Source organism: Triturus cristatus, chromosome 6 (assembly GCF_964204655.1).
Source record: "Triturus cristatus chromosome 6, aTriCri1.1, whole genome shotgun sequence".
NCBI classification, from domain to species: Eukaryota; Metazoa; Chordata; class Amphibia; order Caudata; family Salamandridae; genus Triturus; species Triturus cristatus.
This window is the reverse complement of record NC_140589.1, coordinates 175,886,897-175,908,401: the sequence shown is the minus strand read 5'-3', so window position 1 is coordinate 175,908,401 and position 21,505 is coordinate 175,886,897. Positions and strand designations below refer to the sequence as shown.

At 43.4% G+C, this 21,505-nt stretch overlaps 1 protein-coding gene across 1 annotated transcript in view; it reads right to left on the bottom strand.

The window, feature by feature from the left end:
* PKHD1 (PKHD1 ciliary IPT domain containing fibrocystin/polyductin) overlaps positions 1-21,505 on the bottom strand; it is a 1,788,124-nt gene that overhangs the window by 1,033,738 nt on the left and 732,881 nt on the right. The window contains exons 31-32 of the mRNA XM_085609531.1: positions 14,160-15,752; positions 12,313-12,459 (exon numbers count right to left, since the gene is read on the bottom strand). Coding sequence (XP_085465657.1) covers positions 12,313-12,459; positions 14,160-15,752 — 1,740 coding nt within the window. The remainder of the gene's footprint in view (positions 1-12,312; positions 12,460-14,159; positions 15,753-21,505) is intronic.

Sequence of the window (21,505 nt, the reverse complement as noted above, 5' to 3'; positions counted from 1 at the left end):
TGCTAGGGGGCTGTGTGATCCAATTTTGGGAGAGCATATTGTAAGTCCCTGTTTTCCCGAGCTATGCCAACACCTGTTGGAGAGTGAGTTCTCTGACCGCAGGGAGCTCCCCTTGGAGGCAGACCTTTTGGTGGAGTCCAGAGGGTCTGGAAAGGCATTGGGGAGTGATCCCAAGAGGAGTGGGTCAGGTATCTTCAAACCCAGTGTGGTGGAAGTGGCTCAGAGTAGCACAGCTAGGTCCTGTAGTAGTGAGAGGGGTGTAGGGCCTCACGTCCTGTCTTTAAGGAGAAGGAGTGAGAAGGGGTTATGTCCCGGTAGTGCTCAACCTCAGTCTCAGAACTTGGATGGTTCTTTAAGGGAACACCAGGTGGGGAGCCTAGTCTGTCCTGAGGGGCTGCCCGTTGTGCGGGATCCCCTAGTGTCTGGTGAACGGGGAGTGTCTGTAAACAGGCCTCCCTCAGTTCTGATGTCTGGCAGTACCGCTCCAGTTGCGAGGGTGCAGAAGTCCAGATTGAGGGGTGAGAGGGGGAAAGAGTCCCCAGTGGAAAAACCAGTGGGTCAGGGGCCAGCCAGAAGGGCTGCGTCCCCAGTGAATGACCATGGTGACACCACTTCTGTCCTGGGGGATCTTCGCGCACTGTCAGATGGACAGGGGTTGGGAGATCTGCGCCAGGCAGACTGTCACATGACACAGGAGGTATGTGTCACCCTCAGGGGGGGCATGCGTGCTCCCCGGGAAGTCCTGGTGCGCCAGGCGAGCGTTCAACCGCATGGGTTGGTCCCAGGGTTGGGAAGCCAGGTTCAGGTGTTGTCTGACCTGGAGAGAGGGACATCTGTAATTAGTGTCCTGACCCATGTTGCTTCTAGGAGTACCACTCCAGTTGGGAGGGTGCAGTACTCTGGAAGGGGGTGCAGAGGGAGGGAGTCCTTGCCTCTGACCCCGGTGCAGCCTGAGGGTTTAGACCCTAGGTTGGAGAGCCAGGTTCAGGTGTTGTCTGACCTGGAGGGGGGGATATCTGTAATCAGTGTCCCTACCAGTCTGTGTTCTTGGTGTACCACTCCAGGTGGGAAGGTACAGCCATCTGGAAGGGGGTGCAGAGGGAGGGAGTCCTCGCCTCTGTCCCCCGCTTAACTGAAGGGTTTAGACCCTAGGTTGGAGGGCCAGGTTCAGGGCATCCCCCCTGACCTGGACGCCCAGTTGCAGGATAGAACCCCTGAACTGGTGGGCGAATTGCGCAGGACACCTGCCACAGGTGCCCTGGCAATTCTGGAAGGGGGTACCACTCCAAGTGGGAGGGTACAGAGCCCCAAGGGGGAGGACCGGGTGTGGGAGAGGCCCCCCCAGTCTTTGGTCCAGCTGCCGGGTACAGGCCTGGGGCTGGTGGGTCAGTGCCAGGATGTCATACCTGACCTGACGGGAGGGAGAATGGACAAAGGGTGCCAAGCACCTAGGGCTACTGCCCCCCGCTCCCTGGCGCCACAGAGGTTTGAGAGCCCTGAGAGGCATACGGCCTGGGTCTCATCCCTGACTACTGTCAGTGGCCACTGTAGCATTTTGCTGTCTGTCTGTTGGGACACACCGGTGAGCCAGTTAAGGTTAGGTGCTGCACAGGTGATGTCCACAGGTGAGGAGAAGGGTTCCCCATGGATTGGCTTGGTGGGCCCTGAGAGTATGGACAGAGGGATTCCAAGAGGTTCAGATTGGCGTAGGACTGGAGTCTGCTCCTGCAGTTGCGGGCCAGGTCCTTGTTCTACCGCCTGCAGCAGGGAAGCCCATCAAGGTAGTGATTGGTCTACCCTGCGTTTTGGCTGGAAGGGGGTTGTGTTGGACCTGGCCCTTTTGGCCGGATGGTCCCTAGACTTTTCGCCTTCCACCTGTACTTTTTCTGACCTGTTGTTGGCTATTCTATGACTCTGGGCACTTTACCACTGCTGTTCAGTGCTAAAGTGCATATGCTCTCCCTATGTAAAATGTATATGTTGGTTGGATTCCATGATTGGCTTATTTGGTTTACTGTCAGACCCCAGTAAAGTGCACCAGGAGTGCCAGGGCTTGTAAATACAAATGCTGCTGGTGGGCTTGCAGCACTGGTTGTGCCACCCACAGAAGCGGCCTGGTAAAATGTATCTAAGGTCTGCCATTGCAGAACCTGCGTGCAGTCTGGTACTGTCATGCTGACTGGGCAAGTGCACCCACTTCCCAGTCCCTAAACCTTCCCTTTACTTCATATTAGTCACCCCTATGGTAGGCCCAAGGGCAGGGTGCATTGTAAGCATAAGGTAGGACAAGCCCTGATGTGTGTGGCATGTCCTAATAGTGAATTACAGCCATTTTCGTTTTTCACTATTGTAAGGCTACCTGTTCTCCATAGGCCAGAATGAGCTGTTAGAATTGTTACATCCTATGATCCTAACAGACCCAGGGAACATGGTAGAAATTCGAGTTTAGTATGCCTGAACTCAGAATAATAACATACATCTTTTAGTAAAGTTTATTTTAATATTCTGTGTTTGCAAATACCACTTTTAGAAAGTTGGTATTTGCTTGCTTGACCATTTCAGCCCGCCTCTGCTATGATGTGTATCTGCCTGTCTGGTTGTGTGAGTGACAGGGCTGGGGAAAGCCAGAGGGGCAGGGCTAGGCAGCCTGGTGGTGAATAGGAAGATTGGCAGTCAGATGGGTGGGAGGAGTACACCTGGGCTCTGAATAGGGTTGTGCTCTGCTACCACAATGCTGGCTCCACCTCCTGCAGAGCGGCTGATGTCTCTGCCCTGCACCCTGAATAGAAAGGCAGAGTCATGTCAACAGAGTGCTCAAGAACTGGTTTGGACTGGGCAAAGGCCCCTCAACCCCAGAGGAACATAGGAATTAGGGGTATAAGTATTGGGACCCTGCTCCCAAGAAATTAGATCAGATCCTGCTGAAACGAGAAGAACCTCTGCCAGAAGAGAAGGAACTGGGAAAGCTGTAGGAGGAGTAACTGTCCCTGACCTGGGGGATTGGCCTGCAGTGGTTGCCTTGCTGCTGAAGGAGAGGAGAAAAGACTACAAAGACTTTTATTTCAACTTGTACTTAAAGATCTCCAAGGGCTTGAACTGAGCTTGCCCCCTGAACGAAGTCCCAGGACCAGTGGACTTCACCCCCAGCTCCCCAGAGTCTTTTGGAAGTACCTGCTGCTGTTGTTGGGCCTTCTGAGGGACTGCGTGTCGCAAGGAGCTGGAAGCGCGACGCAAGGGAGAGAAGCGTGCCGCCGTCGGAGCCGCTGTCGTCGCATCTCGCAGAGAGTGTCGCCACTGCAGCATCGCATCAAGCGGAAGCGTCTCGCATCATTCCGGAAGTGTCTCGAAACGCCGAAGAAGCGTGTTGCCATCGCAGCCATCACAGCTGTTGCATTGCACCGCATCGAGAGGAGAGTCTTGCATCGAGGAGGAAGCGTGTCGCCATCGCAGCCATCGTAGTTGTCGCATTGCACCGCATCCAGAAAAGCGCCTCGCATCCATGGAGAAGCGTGCCGCCGTCGGAGCCGCTATCGTCGCATCTCGCCGAAGGGGTGTCGTCGCTGCAGCATCGAGCGGAAGCGTCTCGCAATGTCGGAGAAGAAGGCCGCTGTCGTCGCATCTCGTCAAGGGTGACGTCGCTGTAGCTGACGCATCGAGTCGTGCCTTATCGCAACATCGGAGAAGCGTACCGCATCTGGGAGATCCCTTTTTTATTTCTTTTGCACCAAGAACTTCAACGCATCTGCATCGCTGCAACACTTTCGTTGCCCTGCGTGTCGCATCTAAGGTACATTGACTTAAAGTGTCGCATTTAAGAACTTAAGAGAAACTCAGCAATCTTCTACCAACTAAGCAACCGTATTGTGTATTTTTAATCGTTTAATGGTCTTGTGATAATCCTATATAAAGAATCCTTATTTTTAATATCCATACCTGTGTGGTGTCCATTTTGTAGTGTTGTCACTTGGTTACTGTATGTGTTCACAAATGCTTAACCTATAACGCTCTGAGATAAGCCTTGTCTGCTCGCGCCAAGCTACCTAGAGGGTGAGCAAGGGGTTGTTTTAGTAGTGTAACCCCTCATCCTGACTAGAGGAAAGGTTCCCTGCTTGTCACAAGTACCTACCTGTGCCAACCAGAGAACCTGGATTCTAACAGAGTCCTAATGCCAACAAAAACTAATTCAGAAAAAGAGGAGGGTAAAGGCAAAACGTTTAAGAGTGTCCCTGCAGAGAGGGCCAAGTCCAAAACTGGGGGATTTGAAGAATAATTTTGCCATACATAGGGCTTATTGTTGACATTAAAACCAGAATATCTTATTACAAAATGTACGGCCAGTGAAATTTAGGAACATAAAATTATTATGCCAGTAGTAAATACAGTCTTTTTACAAAACTTAGTTCAAAATTAGCTTTTTCAAAGTCAGTCATCTTCTGTGTTTCTTGGGACTCCACAGGTGGCCTACAAAACACACCCCTTGGTTGCTTGAGAGATTCACTTAAACCTCTCTTGTCCTGAGATACTGAGTACCACAGTTACAAATCTTTGTCCATGTGTCCTCTGATAGTCAGTCCCAGGTCTCTTTAACTGCAATGCAGATGATCCCAATTTTCCGGGAGAGGGTGGCAGGAAGTTGGATCTCCCAAATCTAATAATTTACCTTTGATCCAGGAAAGAACCTCTCTTACTTAGCCTGGCACAGGAACAGGATATCTCATTAGACGTGACACAGTTTGCATCACACATCTTGGCACTGTACTGAAAACTGCTGTGCCCTGAATAATGAAGTTTCCAAAATTGTTACTTAACAAATCACGAAACTTCCTGAAGCTGGTATCAACTCCTGATTTGCTGCACTGTGACACTGCCACAAGACCTGCCCTGCCATATTTCAAACTGAAAGCCTCAGCCCCCTTGGAATTCAATAAGTCAGTGATCAGCCACTGAAGTTCCTTCCTAGTCCGATTCACTTATTACACTTAGGTCTTTTAAACATTTTCAGTAGCTTAAACAAAAGTGCAGATAGAATAGACATCGTTTTTAAATAAGTGCACTTTAGCACAATGGGAGTGTTCGCCCTCAGCTAGCAATATCACCACAATCACTAGTAGGTCCAGTCACATCTAAGTAAATTATTCTTTGCTCAACCCTCAGTAGCTTAGCAAATGAGCAGTCAAGAGGATACATGCATGTGTAAAGCCTTTAATACCACCAAAACAGTAAAGTAGAAGAAGACGCAACTCAATAAAAATCCAACATGAATTTATACAACAGAGAATGTTTTTATCTTCAAAACAACACCAAAATGACAAAAATCTAATTTAGGGAACCGGAGATATGAATTTTCAAAGATTAAACAAAAAACTTGTGCATTCTAGAGCCAAAAAGATTAAAATCCCACTCACAGCTATCTGGTCGCACTTGACCAGGACAAAGTCAAAATTTTAGGACAACTTCAATGGAGCACGAGTCAGATAGGCTGAGGGCTAGTTTCCAGTCAAAAGTTTACCTTCGGACGTAGTCTTTTCCCCTGAGTTTTCTCCTGATGACGAGTCTTTGGGTTCCTTGGATCTGTGGTACGAGTCGAAGATGGCGGCCGGCTGCGCCGCAATGTCACAGTGAGCCTCCAGAAGTCTTTGTCTGCAACATCAATGGCGAGGCGCTCTGGAGCTTTCAGCGGGGCAAACCAGCATGGTCAGGCTGATTCACGAGTCGACGATGGCGGCTTGACTCTCGATGTTGAGCCGGTATTCTCTTGGAGCACGCTGCAAAACTTTGCAGAAAGTTTGTTTTTCTTCAGATCTTATTTGTTGCTTTTTCCTTAGGGGAAAATCAGAGTCCTGTAGCAGTGGCCAAGGGTTCAGAAACTCTGGATTGCCACTTGAGGGCTAGGACTCAACACCTGCAAAGTCCAGTTGTAACTGGTCAGCTGGGGTTATCCACTCTTTGGCTTAGCAGGTGACTTCTTCTAGCTCTTTTGTACCTGTTGCTGATCAAGAAGTCCACACCTTTTCCTTTGAGTCAGCTACAGTTCATCCTTTTTGGAGCCTTGTGAGTACAGCAGGTGCAGTCTTTCTGAGTGCAAGCCTTGTGTGGTGCAGTCCAAGGGTCCAGCAGGGCAGTACTTTCTCTTCTGTTGTGCAAGGCAGTGATCTGAGGAGCTCCTGCCGATCTCCCATATCTATCCTCCATTCTGGGCTGGCAGAAAGGGGGGCATACTAACCAATAGGGGCAAAGTGACCTCCCACTGCTATGTCCACTTCCTGCAAAGAGCGACACATTTTTGACTCAGGATGCACTATTCTACCAAAAATCAAAATGAAGAAAATATCTTTTTGGTATGTGTGTGTCTGTGTAACCCAACCCAAGGGTGTGGCTAACAACTGGCTCATCTCCCGTTCCAGCCCATCTCCAAATATATTTGGGGGGGCTCTCATCTGGCTGGTTATTCAAAAAGTGAGGGCTGGCCTGCGTCCTGGCATCTGTTCTCCAGCCTTTGAAGTCCAGCTTCTCTCCCCAGCCCTCTTCCTCTCCCTGGATTCCCCAGGAAGCAAATCTCGGCCCACCAAATATCTGTTTTGTTGCAGTATCAGGCCCCTTCACACTTACTCAGAGAGCAGCTTGGCTCAGTCTGTCAAAGGCTAACCTGTCAGAAGAGGATGCTACAGGACTGTTTTAGGTAGCTTTAGGATAGTAAGTTCTAAATCTACTTTCATGTAATAGTTACATAAAATCCAACTTTGGCAGGTTGTTGGACTTAATGTGACCATTAATTTGATACTTTAAATAGCTTTCTAGCAGCTACGGTCCAAAGATAGACTTTATTAAATCTAATAGGAAAACACATTTTATGGGTTGTTTTTCCGTACCAGGGCATATTAAACATCTTTTATATTGTCCCTGTTGTTTTTTTTAATGCACCTTATCCTTGGGGCATCTAGAGCAAGTCTTAGGGGTGACATATAAGTATGAAAAGATAGTTTTGGACTTTGGAAGTACTTTTGATTCCAAAGTCAAATTTTGACATGGTGCCTGATTTAGATCTTGGCAGTATTACTGTCCTCCCACTGCAGCGCCGATCCCATGCACTAGGTGGAGCTGATGGTGCACAGTCTGTAATATTTAGATGTCGCATCAACAGACTGGGTAACTGCAGTGTCTGTGGTCTAATTTGCTGGCTACCAGTACTCCATCGCCATCACGCCATCATACCTGCGGGTTTGAGCCAAGCATATTTAGATGTTCCTGTTGTACTGGTGGTGTCTTGGCGGCAGACTCCTGATGGAATGAGACCATGGCGGTGTGGGGAGACAGGTAAGCACTACTTATCATTATCTCACTACACATGTGTTGTGTAACCGTCAATATGCATATGTAGGTGATGTGTAAACTGTTGAATGTACACCCACGGGCAACACGAGCACAACACCCACAACCACCACCACCAGTTAAATGTTTTTTTAGTGTCAATACAGGTGTGTACATTTTACTACGATAAGTGGTAAGATGTATACTTATGCATGACACATTAAATAATTGTATGTAAGAGCAAAGTAAAAATTCACAAGGCTAATGCAAATGTGACCACATGATTCATAGGGAGACAAGTGACATAGAAGCCTACCTTAGATTCCGGCAACAACGAGGTGGCTTAACATCATGGCAAAGTAGTAGCAGCACACGAAGGACTGGGACGACGGGGCTCAAAATGGAAACGGAAGTGGGAACACGAAAAAATGCACGTTTTCATCTCTTTTTCTTCGTTACCACTGACCTGAGTTTGGAGGCTTCCCTGCCAGATTTTCCCCGAAGGAAAGGCACATCATGATTAGATCGGTGGGAACTCTTGCTGGACCTCCTCCGACAGCCGCTTCTGCCTCTGATGTCATCAAGGGGGAGAAGGGTATGCTGGCGAAGTCGGTGGGACTCAGTCGGCCTTTCTCCCAGGAACCCGCCAACATCTACATTCAGCAGTCGGACCGCGAAGTAGGCGGGCGGTGATACCGTTGAAAAAATAACCGCGGGACCGGGCTCACCAACATCTAAGTCAGGCCCATCGTTTTATTTTAAAACCAGCCTGGAAGGCAGGTCTGGCTTTAAAATGACATTAGACGCCACAGAAGTGAACACGTAAGTGCAATAGGCCCACTGGAGTCTCTAACCTACATGCACTACCATATCTTAAGGACTTACAGGTAGGTTGTCTTTGCCAATTAGAATTACACCAGTTATCATACACCTTTAGAGGAGAGAACACTGGCCCTGGGCCTTGTAAGCAGAGCCCGGGGAACATTCAGAGTCAGTAACCACCAGCATCAGTCAAAAAATCAAAAAATGGAGATGATCTGGGCAAAATGGATGACTTTCCTATATGCACAATTTTAGCTGATGGCAATTTGATCTCACCTGTGTTTTGCTCTCACTGCTGTCACCAGTTATAGTGGGAGCCAATTCCATTAAGAATGGGGTCAGTCTAAAATCGGGTAAATCAGGGGCAATTCCATGGCAAAAAGACTGCAAGAAGCCATCACACATGTAATTTGCATCTGGATGCCCCTGATTTTGAGAAATATGTTTAATTGATCACACCGGAAACCAACATTTAGGGTCAGTTCACACTGCTGGGCTACTGAACTGGCCTGATGCCCTTGTCTCCCTCATAAGTGGACAATGTTCAAATCGTTCCCACTTCATTTCAAACCCTCATCTGCCCACAGAGAAGATTGTTATGGGACTAAAACATTGCAGAGCGGTCAATGAGCTTCATTGTATGGAATCAGTGTGATATAGGTTAAGCTAGTAAATCAAAAGCCATGAGTCCAGACATCTTGTTACGCAGACGGTGATCATTCAAGAGACATGAGAAGGTGATCAGTGATGTTATGAATTGTCATTTAAGATTTCATCAGTGATGTCATCAATGAAGTTATTTAACTGGTCATTAGTGATGTAATATGTGAAGTCATAAGCAGTGCAGTTTATAGTTAGCACAGTGAACTATAACTGGTGATTTTCATTTTTTTTGTTTTTGTGTACTTCTAGACCTAACTATAATATTTTAACCTTTTTTTTCTAAGTGACTATACATATTTATATACCTAAAGGATAGATGTATTATTCTTAAATGTACATTTGCGTAACTGGTGAGATATTTGAGTCATTAAGGCGCATATTCTTGAATACAGCCGACAGAAGCTGGGATTGGAAGGCTGCTGAGGTGTAAGACTGAAAGTTGACATGAAATCTCAGGGGTTAAGCTGATAGCTTCAGGAGCCTGTCCCATATTCCTTTCCTGGGACTGCCACAAGGTCATTTCATTTCATGGAGTAGCCCAGAAAATGTTTCCGCGATATTTTGCGAACGTTTCTGGTAAATAAAGCAGCCTGTCGACGCCATACAGTGATGCTTTGAGAACTATTCCGAGCGATATTTAAAGAGTCAATAAATTAATATCTCTATGGTGTTCTTCTCCGGAGAACCAATCGTCTGGTGCCGAGAGAGAGCGAGCGACCCATTAAACACCCGCCTCTTGTTTACTGCAGGCTCTGCCCTTCATTGCCCTTGCCGCCATCTTTGCGCCCTCTCCATCCTATTGGTTATAGGACGTTGTAGAAAACGCATTGATCTGCAATGACTCTCCTGAAACTTGTACTCTGGCGGCACGCGCCTTGCTAGCCCTGACCTACCCTCTGCGCAGCCGCAGGACTAGTCTGCATATTGTTCTTCAAGAGAACTCCTGTTGCTGTTCCGATTTGCAGGGCATGATTAAACAATCCACATAATTACACACATCATTAAACGATTGCATAGTTAAGAACCAATAAAATAAAGTTAATTTCATTGCCCACTGCTTACATAGACTTTGATAAACTATATTCGTGGCAGATACTCCACAAATCTCAGCTAATCTATCCAATTAAAAAGATGTCTTTAGACTCGAGCAGCTGACTGGATGATGCATGGGTGAACATTTACAACTTACCATCCACTCAGACAAGTGTCTAATAATGCCACTGTACATCGCTGGTTCAATGCAATCCGCCCAGCTGTTAATCTAAACAATGAAGTGGATCTTGGCCAACATAGAGCCTCGTTCTGGTGATCAGGAGTGTCCAGTGTAGGTCCAGGAGAGCTGACTGCATTTCGCATTTTCGGGAGGTCCACGTAAGATACAATGGGGCAGATTTACAAGGAAGTGCTACAGCGCAGCAACGCAAGCCCTTTGGCTGTGACACTCTGCGGCACTTCCAAAGCATAGGAATGTGACATATTTACAATAATATGTCGCATTCCTGTGCTCTCCACTGCACTGGCGCACAAACAGCTGCCATGCACTGGCGCAGGCACCCTTGCACCATGGTTCAAGGATGCCTGCGTTATGGGGAGATTGTTTTTGTGCAGGAAGGGGCACCTTCCTGCACAAAAAAAATCACTACAGGCATTTCCCTCTTTCAATGCGTGCTGTAGAATGCAGCACACATTGAATGAGGAAAGAACAAGGAGAAATTAAAACATTCCTTCTCGTTGCGCCTCGCTACGCCACCTCTAGGGTGGCGTAGCATTCAGATGCCTTGTAAGAGCTTCACAGCAGCGCATACACCACCATTATCCAATCACATCACAGACCTGCCTACGGAGACTAACTTATTACCACGTCAAACAGTTGTGAAAGTACCACATATCATAACACTGTACGGCATATTCCTTGTGAAATTAATTTACTCTTAGGCTGGAGGATCATGGGTAAAAAGCACCAACAAGATCCAATGAGGACTTCCTTGCTTGCTTATGAAATAAATGCTCCATTGCACTGCTGAGTAAACAGTGAGGCATAGCAGGCCCACGCATTACTTATAATATGTACCTTAAAGGGAAAAGTGATCACTGGACCCTGTCAATAGATCATGATATGTTTGTTGGCGTGCGATAGGGTAGACAATAGGGTACATATGACCTAGATCACCAGGCCTAGAATGGCGTCAGTTCAACAGCCAAAAGAAGAGTTTCATACAACCTCGGCTGCCTTCCACCTCTAATGTAGCTTTCACAAGATTCCCAGCAGTAAATAAGTTATTCAGTAGACACTGTATCAATCAAACATTTGTAGAGCGCACTACATACCCGTGAGGGTCTCAAGGCGCTGGGGGGGTGGCACTACTGATCGAACAGACAGGTTTTGAGTAGCCTCCTGAAGATCTGCAGGTCTTGGGTCTGTCGTAGGTTCAGTGGGAGGGTGTTCCAGGTCTTGGCGGCGAGGTGGGAGAAGGACCTCCCGCCGGTGGTTGTTCTTCGGATGCGCAGGACGGTGGCGAGTGCTAGGTCGGTGGAGCGGAGTTGGCGGTTGGGGGTGTAGAAGGAGAGTCGTTTGTTGAGGTAGGCTGGGCTGGTCTTGTGGAGTGACTTGTGTGCGTGGGTGAGGAGTTTGAAGGTGATCCTCTTGGTGACGGGCAGCCAGTGCAGGTTTCTCAGGTGGGGGGTGATGTGGCCCTGGCGTGGTACGTCGAGAATCAGTCATGCCGAGGCGTTTTGGATGCGTTGCAGTCGCTTGATGAGCTTGGTCGGGCTCCCGCGTAGAGGGCGTGTACTAACAAGGGAAACTTTATCGGAAATGTTGCTTTGTGGAATTATTTGCTGCATGCCCAAAAGGCAGCTTTCCAGTTCCTGCAAGTGCAATTTCCGTCCGACACAGACATGTTGAAGACGTAATTTCCACCAGATGTGTACAGGAGGTCAAATCACCAATTCTGCCTGCGACATAATATACTATCTTATTGACTCTTATTTGTTTCACACATGAATCATATTTGGTTTGACTCGAGAGTGCAGCTGCGTGCGTTACCTATTGTTACCAATGATTTTGAATATAAAAAAAGTGGGCTTTGGCTCCACCCTGAGGACGATTCCTCTCTCACCTTGCTATTGGATATTTGGTGTGTCCTACCGCCTCCTGTGGAGTGCTTACTTTGCAAATCACGAGGGACTATTTTACGTTTTTATGGTTTACTTAATCATCACACATTAAATTAATAGATTCATTGTATACAGAAAACAGTATTCTTTTTAGTTTTGTTTTTTTCATGGCAAGAAGCTTCTTTTAAAATGAGTTAGTTAGGACTCAGAATGCAAGCCAGATCAAATGTTTTTGCCAATGCTTGTTGCTGCAGCAAAAAAAAGGTTGGTGAATAGGGACTTGCATGATTTTCAACATGGCGGCATTAATTTCAGGTGGCATGTCATGTATTTGAACACAGTTAGCTTTTTGTTATTCTGGACCTTTGATGAAATAGAAAAACAATAACCAGTTGTGCTTACCACTAGGATGCTGGGTAACACACTGGACATCCGTTGGTGTTGTGAGACTGTCTTGTATTTCACAATGTGAACCGCAAACTGCAACCGATGTATTACCTGGAGAAAATCCTGTACCTTGTAAATGCAAGACACCTTGCCCCAAGCAGCCTAGAAGGAAAAGAAAGTTTAACACCTTAGTGAACCACGCCAAGGCTATACATTTTTAGTGTCTTTAAAGCGGACTTTGGTGGAGTGGTATGAACAGGCCTGAACATCGGAAAGGCAGGGTCTTTCCCAGTGAGCTAGTACAACTAGGGCCATCTTTACTTCTCCAAAGGACAACTGTCGTAGAGATTTTGCAAGATACAGAAGTAAAAAAATCCGACTTTTAAGGCAGTGTTGCACTGAAGATTATGGCATCCCTCTTGCCTATGATGCACGGAAGCGTTGAACAACTTGTATAAACTGTTGTACTTAATTTTGCCAAATCAAAACTTCTCTGACGTCAGAAGAGGCTTACGCCATCTTTCAGTCAAAAGACCATGCATTAGGCTCTAAATAACACTTGGTAATACATTAATGTTCCATTGGGTATCGCCTACTTCAAAGGAATGAAATACATTTTTCATGGTCAACATTTCTCTCTATTCTAAAATATTCTTTGACAAAGCGTATCTCTTATCATGCCCAGTAGCACCCCAGTAAAGCCCATCTCATATTATATTCCTCCATAGGTGAAAGCAACATTTGTTTTTGAGTGAAATCGGCATCCTGGGGGTGTAGGCGTTCAAAGTATATGGTCTATAGTTCCCTGGTTTGTAGGTCTTTAATTCATAATTGGCCAATACAAAATGTCGTATTCATTGAAAAAATGAGTGATTGCCTCCCTTTGCTCTCCAGGATCAGCAGCCTGTCTACAGCGTTGACCAGTATGGGCTCCCCTTGTAGATAAGGATTTAAAAAGGCTACAAAGGTACAAGCGGGTTTCTTCTGATAAGACTGAGAATCATCATAGCTTTGTTACTGCTGGCAACTGGTCAGATTCCGTGACCAAAGAACCTTCATATTGATGAACTATTGGAGGCTTAACTGAGGACACTAGAAGAATCAAGGATATCTTCTGTTACATGGTAGGACATTTATTTACAGGACAGAGGAGAGCGAGTCTTATAGCATGAATCACCTTAAAGACCCTCTGCACTCTCAACGTTGGAGGAGTAAAAGTTGATTTTACCTATAAGAGATCGGACCAATGAGGAATGAGATAATGTAAAGCACCCATCTCCCTTTAGTCAAGAAAGCCTATAAATATCTCATTTCACTTATTCCAGTGTCACATAATAGAGTAATCTGCCTTTGTGCCAAAAGCGATCCAGTCCAAACGCAAAGCAGCCCTCTGGTTCGGCAGGCCTTTAGAACTTCATTAAAAGTTGGATCAAGGTGACTCTAGGAGAAGTCTGGGCTCATAGATGAGATGCCAGTCACTATTGTCAAATGAAGAAAATATGTTATCCTTTTCATTAACTACATTTTCTAGAAGTTCCTTTTTGGTTGGTGAAAGTGGCAACTCCTGATCTCAGTGAAAGATATTTTTCCCTCATTACTTATTGTCAAAGGTAGTAATCTTAAATTTGTTTGAATTTCAGTTCCTATCTAGTGCCCATGACAGGAACATGGTGTTCCTGGGATCTAGGTTGCACCAACAACTTTTCAGAACAAGGAATATATACATTCACATCAATAGCGAAGACCACAAAAGGTATTACATGCCATTTTAATACACATTATTACAGCATATCTATTTCTTCAATCAAACATGTTTTATATAGAGGGTGGACAACCGTTCTCCATTCTACCTTTTAACTTACCATAGTTGTTGAGTGCAGATGACACACTAAGATGCGATGTGTAGGTAACATTGGAGGAGGCCCATCCTCTAGTGGGGTCATATCCCTTTACATGGTAATCTCCAGCTGGAAGGTAGGGCACCAGACACTGCAATGAACTTGAATTGCCAGATACGTTTGCACAGATCCCATCCCCAACAAAGACCTGCATATTCTCTGCTTCTGCAATCCTCAAGGTTATTATTCTTAGAAGGCGGCTTGTAGAAGGTAAAGCATAGAGTAAAACAGGAGTAAAATCCTGATGATAATTTAATTCTCCAACATAGTAGAAAACACCATCTATTTCCAGTGATAAAGCACTGGTCATATTTCTAGGAGGTGCAGTGCATCGGATGGTCACATAGCTGAGTTGGGAGATGCTACAGATGGATTCATTTCCAATAAAAACTGTGGTTGAGTTCTGCCCTTGCAGGGCCACGCCTATAAGTGTCAGCATGGCCCCACCATTGAGGCTGACATTTTTAGGAAAGAATTCCTTAACTTGAGGAACAATCATGAATTCCAGAGACCTGGTGCTAAAGCAAGCTTGCCCAAATCTTTTGTTGGTAACTGAAATGTGGTGCATGCCAGGATACAAGTGTTTGGAATGGCACACAACTAGGGTTTGGTTCCCAAAAGTTGAATTACAGATCATGTTATCCACCAATATATTGAGCTCATCAATTACCTCAGTGAGCCTGTGACCTCTAATATACAGAGTAGTGATATTTCCATTTACTCTGTGTGTCATGTGGTCAACTACAGGTGTGCTTTCTTCATGTATAACGAAGGAGCAGTTCCCTTGACAAACACTAGCAATTCCATTTACAATGACTGTGATATTGAGATGTTGAGAATCACTTATAGAACATAGAGCTTGGTGGACCTGAAGAGTACATCTGATTTTATTATCATTAAAATCCTGGATGTTACATGTGAAATCATTTGTAAGATTTACTTTAATGGAATTGCAGGAAGATTTCAAGAACTTCCCAGAAATAGTCAATGTCAGCCCCCCACAAGCAGAGCCATTTGAAGGAGCTACTGAAAATACAAGAGGTAGTAGGTCAAAGATGTTCATGGCGGAGGAAATATCGGCATATCCATATTCCTTGTGCATGACACTGATCTTATAGCTTCCAGCTTCCAAACTGTCCAAAAGTAAAGAACAAAAGTACAATGTCTGATTGGCACCTAGTGGCTGAAGTTGACACGAAGATGCTTCCAGTGATAGGGAAGAGTTAATCATGTTACTACCCATGATGTAAAAAAGCACAGTGTTGCTTACAAATTTCCAAGAGATACTGGAAACTACTGGTGTGAACTCTTTTGTATAGGTGAAATAAAATGTGTGTGTGGGGTAACCCAAATGGCAACTGTGCATATTTCCAATGAACACCCTTATTAGAACTGCCATAGTATCTGATCCTCTAGGCAAAGCGACTGGCCTGGTCTGACACTGGATAACTTCTTCTGATGAACTGATGATATCACATGTACCAGAGTTTAAAAGGACCATACCCACTGAGGAGTTACAACTGAATCCAACCCCAGTGATGGTTAGTGTTGTTCCACCTAGAAAACATTAGAAACATTGTAATAAAGTGTCAGAAGTAAGTTAAACATTCAATTTCTAAAGTAATCGAGCACATAATGTGTAAGTACATTATTCTTGAATCAAATATACCAATCTTTGAGTTTTTCCACTTCACTCGTAAGCTAATATGCAACACGAAAAGGAGTTACCGAGTTTCTGCACGTTATCTCTTCATCAACGAGGCATGAACATATAGAGCCACATTTACTAATATTTAGTGTTGATGCAAAATTAAGGTTCTGGCACAAACTATTTTATTAAGTTTCTGGCACAAACCATTTTCTTAATGCTCTAGAAATTGCAAGTCTTATTACTCGCATTCCAATTTAGCATCACATTATGTTGAATAGTTATCGCTTGTAGGACTTTTTTTGTAAATTATATAGTGGTAATTCTCACATAAATAAAAGATCAGGAAAAAGAACAGGAAAAAGACTTTGGACCTCATTCACAAAGGTAACTTACACTTTTTGAGTAATTTACATTAGTTTACTACTTTTGGCTATTCACAAAGTCTGAGTGTAAGTTACTCCTTAAAAAAGACAGTACTAAGTCCAGCACCACACATGGCCAACCATTAGTAAAGCAGAACCCTCCCATAGAAAACAATGGATGGAGGGTATTAAAATAAAACCCCACAGGAAATAATATTAAATTAAATTATTTAAAATAGTTAAAAATACAAATAACTATGGTAAAAAAGTACATACCAATAGCACATATTTATTCTTTAGCTGTAAAATATTTAAACATTCTATTTTTAAACTAAAATTCATCTAAAATAGTTTCAATAGTTTTATTTTTTACTAAAATACAAAAAAACGTAATTTGAATTAATTCTATTTATCAGTTTTATTAAATATTAATGCGTAATAAATTTTTTTTCTTTAGTTGGGAATTAATTATTTTATTTAAACGTAGGAAAAATAATGATATTTGTAATTTAAAAATGATTGTCCGATTAAGAAAAAGCCTTCCAATTGACACCCAATATAAAAAATCTACATTATCAGTAAATATCATTCACAAGAACACTGACTTAAATATCTAATTAAAAAAAACACAGAAATGCTGAAGTACTTAAGTACTTTTGGATTATCTATTTCTTCAGACATTAAGGTAAAGAGGTAGTTTTCTACCTAATCAATGAAGGATAGAAAGACTATAGAAGTATCAAGTGCTTATGATAAGGATGGAAACATTCTTTCCGCAGTAGTCAAGAACTTCACAAACTGGTAAATCAGTGGAATTCATGTGCCTGATGGACATAGCATGAGGGCTTGTCAAACTGATCCCACTCCTGCTTTTAAAAATAGTGCCTTTGAAAGAATGTGTCACACATCAAGCAAGTTAGAACAAACACATATATAGTGCAATAAAGTTTCTTGAGTGAACCCACGTAGTCTACAACTGCTGGATGCACATTGTTGTGTCCATTTTGGAGTGCCATCTTTGGTTGAGTATCTGCCAAAACGTAATTTCAGAAATGCATCCCTAATGCATGACTGAAAATAAGTGGATACAAAGGAATGGATTTCTAGCTTATCATATTAGTTCATCATAATACAGGCGTGCTTCGTAGCACCTAGATCTACCTTGGTAGCAAAATATGAAAGTATTTTTGCTGTTCATTTTAAAAACTGGTTAAACCAAATTCTATTCATTTCTGCAATACTGAATGTAAATCAAAGCTTTGGAGGCACTTTGATAGATGGGATCTCCAGGCACCAGCATACTTAGAGTAATGTATTTCATGCCAACTGCTATTTGCTAAAGAGCCTGCAACTGATAAAGATAAGGAATGCATGCATTTTAAAAAAGATGCCTGTCTCATTAGGGCTTGACTTTGAAGACCAAATTCCCATCGTATTTCAGCTTGGCCAACATCTTTTGGAATTCAAAAAACAGACTTACAAACCTTGATTAACAATAGATCAAATCATTTGACATCCTTCCTTTTAATGAAAGTTGAGCTGTAGGCAAGAGCTGGAATAAACTTGGCTCCCATAATTTTAAGAAGCTATTTATATGATTGGCACATTTAAATTGTCACATAATGACAATCAAAAATTGAAGACAATATCTTAGCTCTTACAACATTACAATGACTTTCAAAAGAAACTGTATCATCAACTAGGATTCTAAAATACTTATAGGTCTTTACAACTTCAATAGGTCTCCCTCTTGCTTGCCAGGTTTGAAGTTTGGAAAATGATAATTTAATTCAATATGTTTCCAGATTACGATTTATTCTAATGCTGTAGCTTTTTTGTTTTGTTCTACATTTAAAATAATGATGTCAAATTATTTACATTAATATTTACAATAAAAATAATTGTAATATTTAATTTCGAGTTAAATATGTTTAGTTTTTTTTCTCCTGTATTTTTCCTTACAAAGATCTCTGCCCAGGATAAAGAGTCTCCCTCATGCAACAGAGTTATTCACTTGGACCAGCAGGGCAGGAACAAAACATGAGCTCTAGTAAGGCTGTGTTCACTGAACTAACTCAAGTTTCGAAACAAGTTAACTTATGCATAATGAGTAAAGCCAACTGTGGATAGGTGTTAATGGAATTTTTAGGCAAGGATATAAAAATTACCTTTGTATCTCAAGTCAACCAAAAGTTATGGTTTAGGCAGACTTTACCCAAAAGGTAAAAACAGTTTAAACAGCACAAATGTTACACTTCTGCCAAAAAGTTCCTATTATTCAATTTCCAATTGAATTCTAAGGCTTTAGCAGTCCCATTTGCCACAGTGCTATCTATGCACTAATGCTAGGCTGAATCAGACACCAACCTTCCTCGTTCATCCTGCATACATGTGCACCTGCAACCTGCACAGAGTCTATTTTATGTAGCAGCTTAAAGTGAATGGAACTTCATAAGGGATTCTCGCTTAAGGCAGGGACTCATAAATGAGAGGCCCAAAAGGAAAAAGTGAAAATTCTCACTGGTCAGAATCTGCTTCCTTACAGGGTTTAGCATGGCACAAGCAAACTGGCATACGTCAGAGAAAATGTGAATGTTGTATTAAACAACACCAAAACAACAGTAAACTAAAAATAGATACGATTCCCAAACAAATTTAGTGGAAAAGAATACAAATAATAATTTAAAACAACATCAAAACTACAAAAAAGCAATGTTGGGATCAAAAGATATGACTTTAAAAAAAAGAAAACTGGAAACTTTAAAGTCAATGTTATCTTATGGAGCGTGGTTGACAGGTACCTATGCATCTTTTCAGGCTGACCCCAATAACATGAAGGTCCCAGTCCAGAATGTTGTCTTCATCTAAAAATCCTTCAGTTGGGCTAGTTTTGATGCAGTAGTCACAAAGGGCTCCAAGAGTATGACTTCCTTTATGCGGCCTTCGTGGACCTATGGTCCGCGTTTGACCTTATGCAGAGTGTCAAGTTATGGGAAGCACTTTTGGAGATGGGCATGCCCAAAGAATTGGTGTCCTTCCTGGTTACCATTCAGGATAATACGTATGCCCGTGTTCAATGGGGCAAACCAGGGGAGGTGACGGACAGATTTAAAGTATCCAAAGGAGTTCGCCAAGGGTGTGTGCTTGCTCCCACTCTGTTCTCACTATTCATTAATAGGGTTATAAACTATTTCTCCAACCATCCAACTGATGCTTCCTCTTTGGCTGGAATGAAGATTCCCCTACTCATGTTCGCACACGATACTCTTCTGATTTCGAAGACGAGACAGGGCTTGCAGTTAGCCCTGTCTCGCTTTGAGGTTTTTTGTTGCGAACATGAGTTGGAAATAAATGTTGGGAAGACCAAGTTCATGGTTTTTCGAGGCCCCAGGCGCATTAATGCGCGGGTATGTTTGGGTGATGTCAGTTTGGATCAAACGGCTGTGTTTACTTATCTAGGGGTTACCTTTAGCGAGACTTGCAGCTGGTCAAACCAGCTGGATCTTCTCGCTCTTAAACATGCCCAATTAGGTGGAGCTTTGTTGAAAGAGCATAAACATTCTTTAACAAAACCAATAGCTCCCCTAATGAAGATTTATGGCTCCAAGATTCTTCCTGCCATTTTATATGGTGCTGAAATTTGGGGCTTTAGTAATCTGTCCAAATTGATGACTGCCCAGAACAAATTTCTCCGGTCAGCAATAGGGCTTCCGCAATCAACACTGTGTATTCCATTATTATATGACTTGGGAATCCAGCCTCTAGAGGACTTGGCAGGGTATAGACCCCTGGCGTTTTGGCGACACCTGCGGACTACTCCCGAATTATCTATCTATGCTAAAGCCCTCTTGGAGGTCAAAGGGCTGGAGGGTTCGCATAGGATATCATGGTTGTCTGGTAATAAAACCCTGTTGACAGACCTTGGGATGGGTGACCTTTGGGCCAACCCAGACACTGCAGTTTTCCCGCCGAAAAATGTTTTAAGGGACGTTTATTGGTGTATGATTAAGAACAGGAGATTTGCCTCCCTTACGGGCACCTCCATGACTGCTACATTTCTTGCTCTTAAAGACGAGTCTGTTTATGAAGGTTACTGGAACACCATTATGAAACATCTTGATCGTAAACTGTACCGTCAGTTTAGAGTGGGCGCCCTACCACTGCGAGGTCTCACTAAAAGCTGGAGTCCTCTTGGTAGTGATAAGTGCCCCTTTTGTGTGGATATGATCGAATCTATGGATCATTTTCTTTTTTGCTGTTCATCCTACCTTCTTCCTCGACGTGTTTGGCTTCGTCCCGTCTGCAGATTAATGAGCACCCGTTCTGCACAGGTTGCCAGTAGAATTTTGAAAACAGACACATCAAAACCTGTTGTAATAGGTGTTGCCAAATTCATTAGTTGGGTGTGGATTCTTAGGGTACGGAAACTTAATTCTTGATATGTGTCCCACACGGTTTCAGCTGCTTTTAAACTAGCGCCATCACTATGGACTTTTAGGTTAGACTGGCGTGTGTTTTATTAAATTCTACTATGTTTAGTCATTATGTCTTAATCATTTGACTACTATGAATTATTTTACATGATTTTAATATTTTTATCTTGTATTGTAATATGATATTGTATTTTATATGAACTTTCTTTTTCTAATATGTATAGTATGTCTTTTATGATGTTAATCGAATAAAGACGTATTGACTGACTGACTGTTATCTTATGGAGCGTGGTTGACAGGTACCTATGCATCTTTTCAGGCTGACCCCAATAACATGAAGGTCCCAGTCCAGAACGTTGTCTTCATCTAAAAATCCTTCAGTTGGGCTACTTTTGATGCAGTAGTCACAAAGGGCTCCAAGAGTATGACTTCCTTTTCTTTTCCCAGGGTAGCTTCAAATGTTATACTCAAAAGTTCCAAGTGAGACAACCAGGAAAATGTGAATACCTAGGCTAAATCTTTTCAAGAGGGCATGGCACCTTCTTGTGGTCTATTAGAAGTGCCACCTTTATCAAGACCTGAATACCTTCCGGCTGCTCCAATTGTTTCCCTACATTTAAAAACACCTCTTGTCATATATGGCCAGGTATAACATATGAATGACAATCTGCTTGGTAGGGACGGGAAAGAAAAAGAAGCGAAGAAGGATGCAAAATCTATTTGACAAAAGGAAAGGCCATTTGAAATTTCATAAACAGATACTTTGAACTGCCTGCAATACATTTTCATTTTTAACCACTGTCTACGGAAATTATGCTGAACATATTACTGGTTACCCACTATTTTTTAACATTTTTTTTAGGC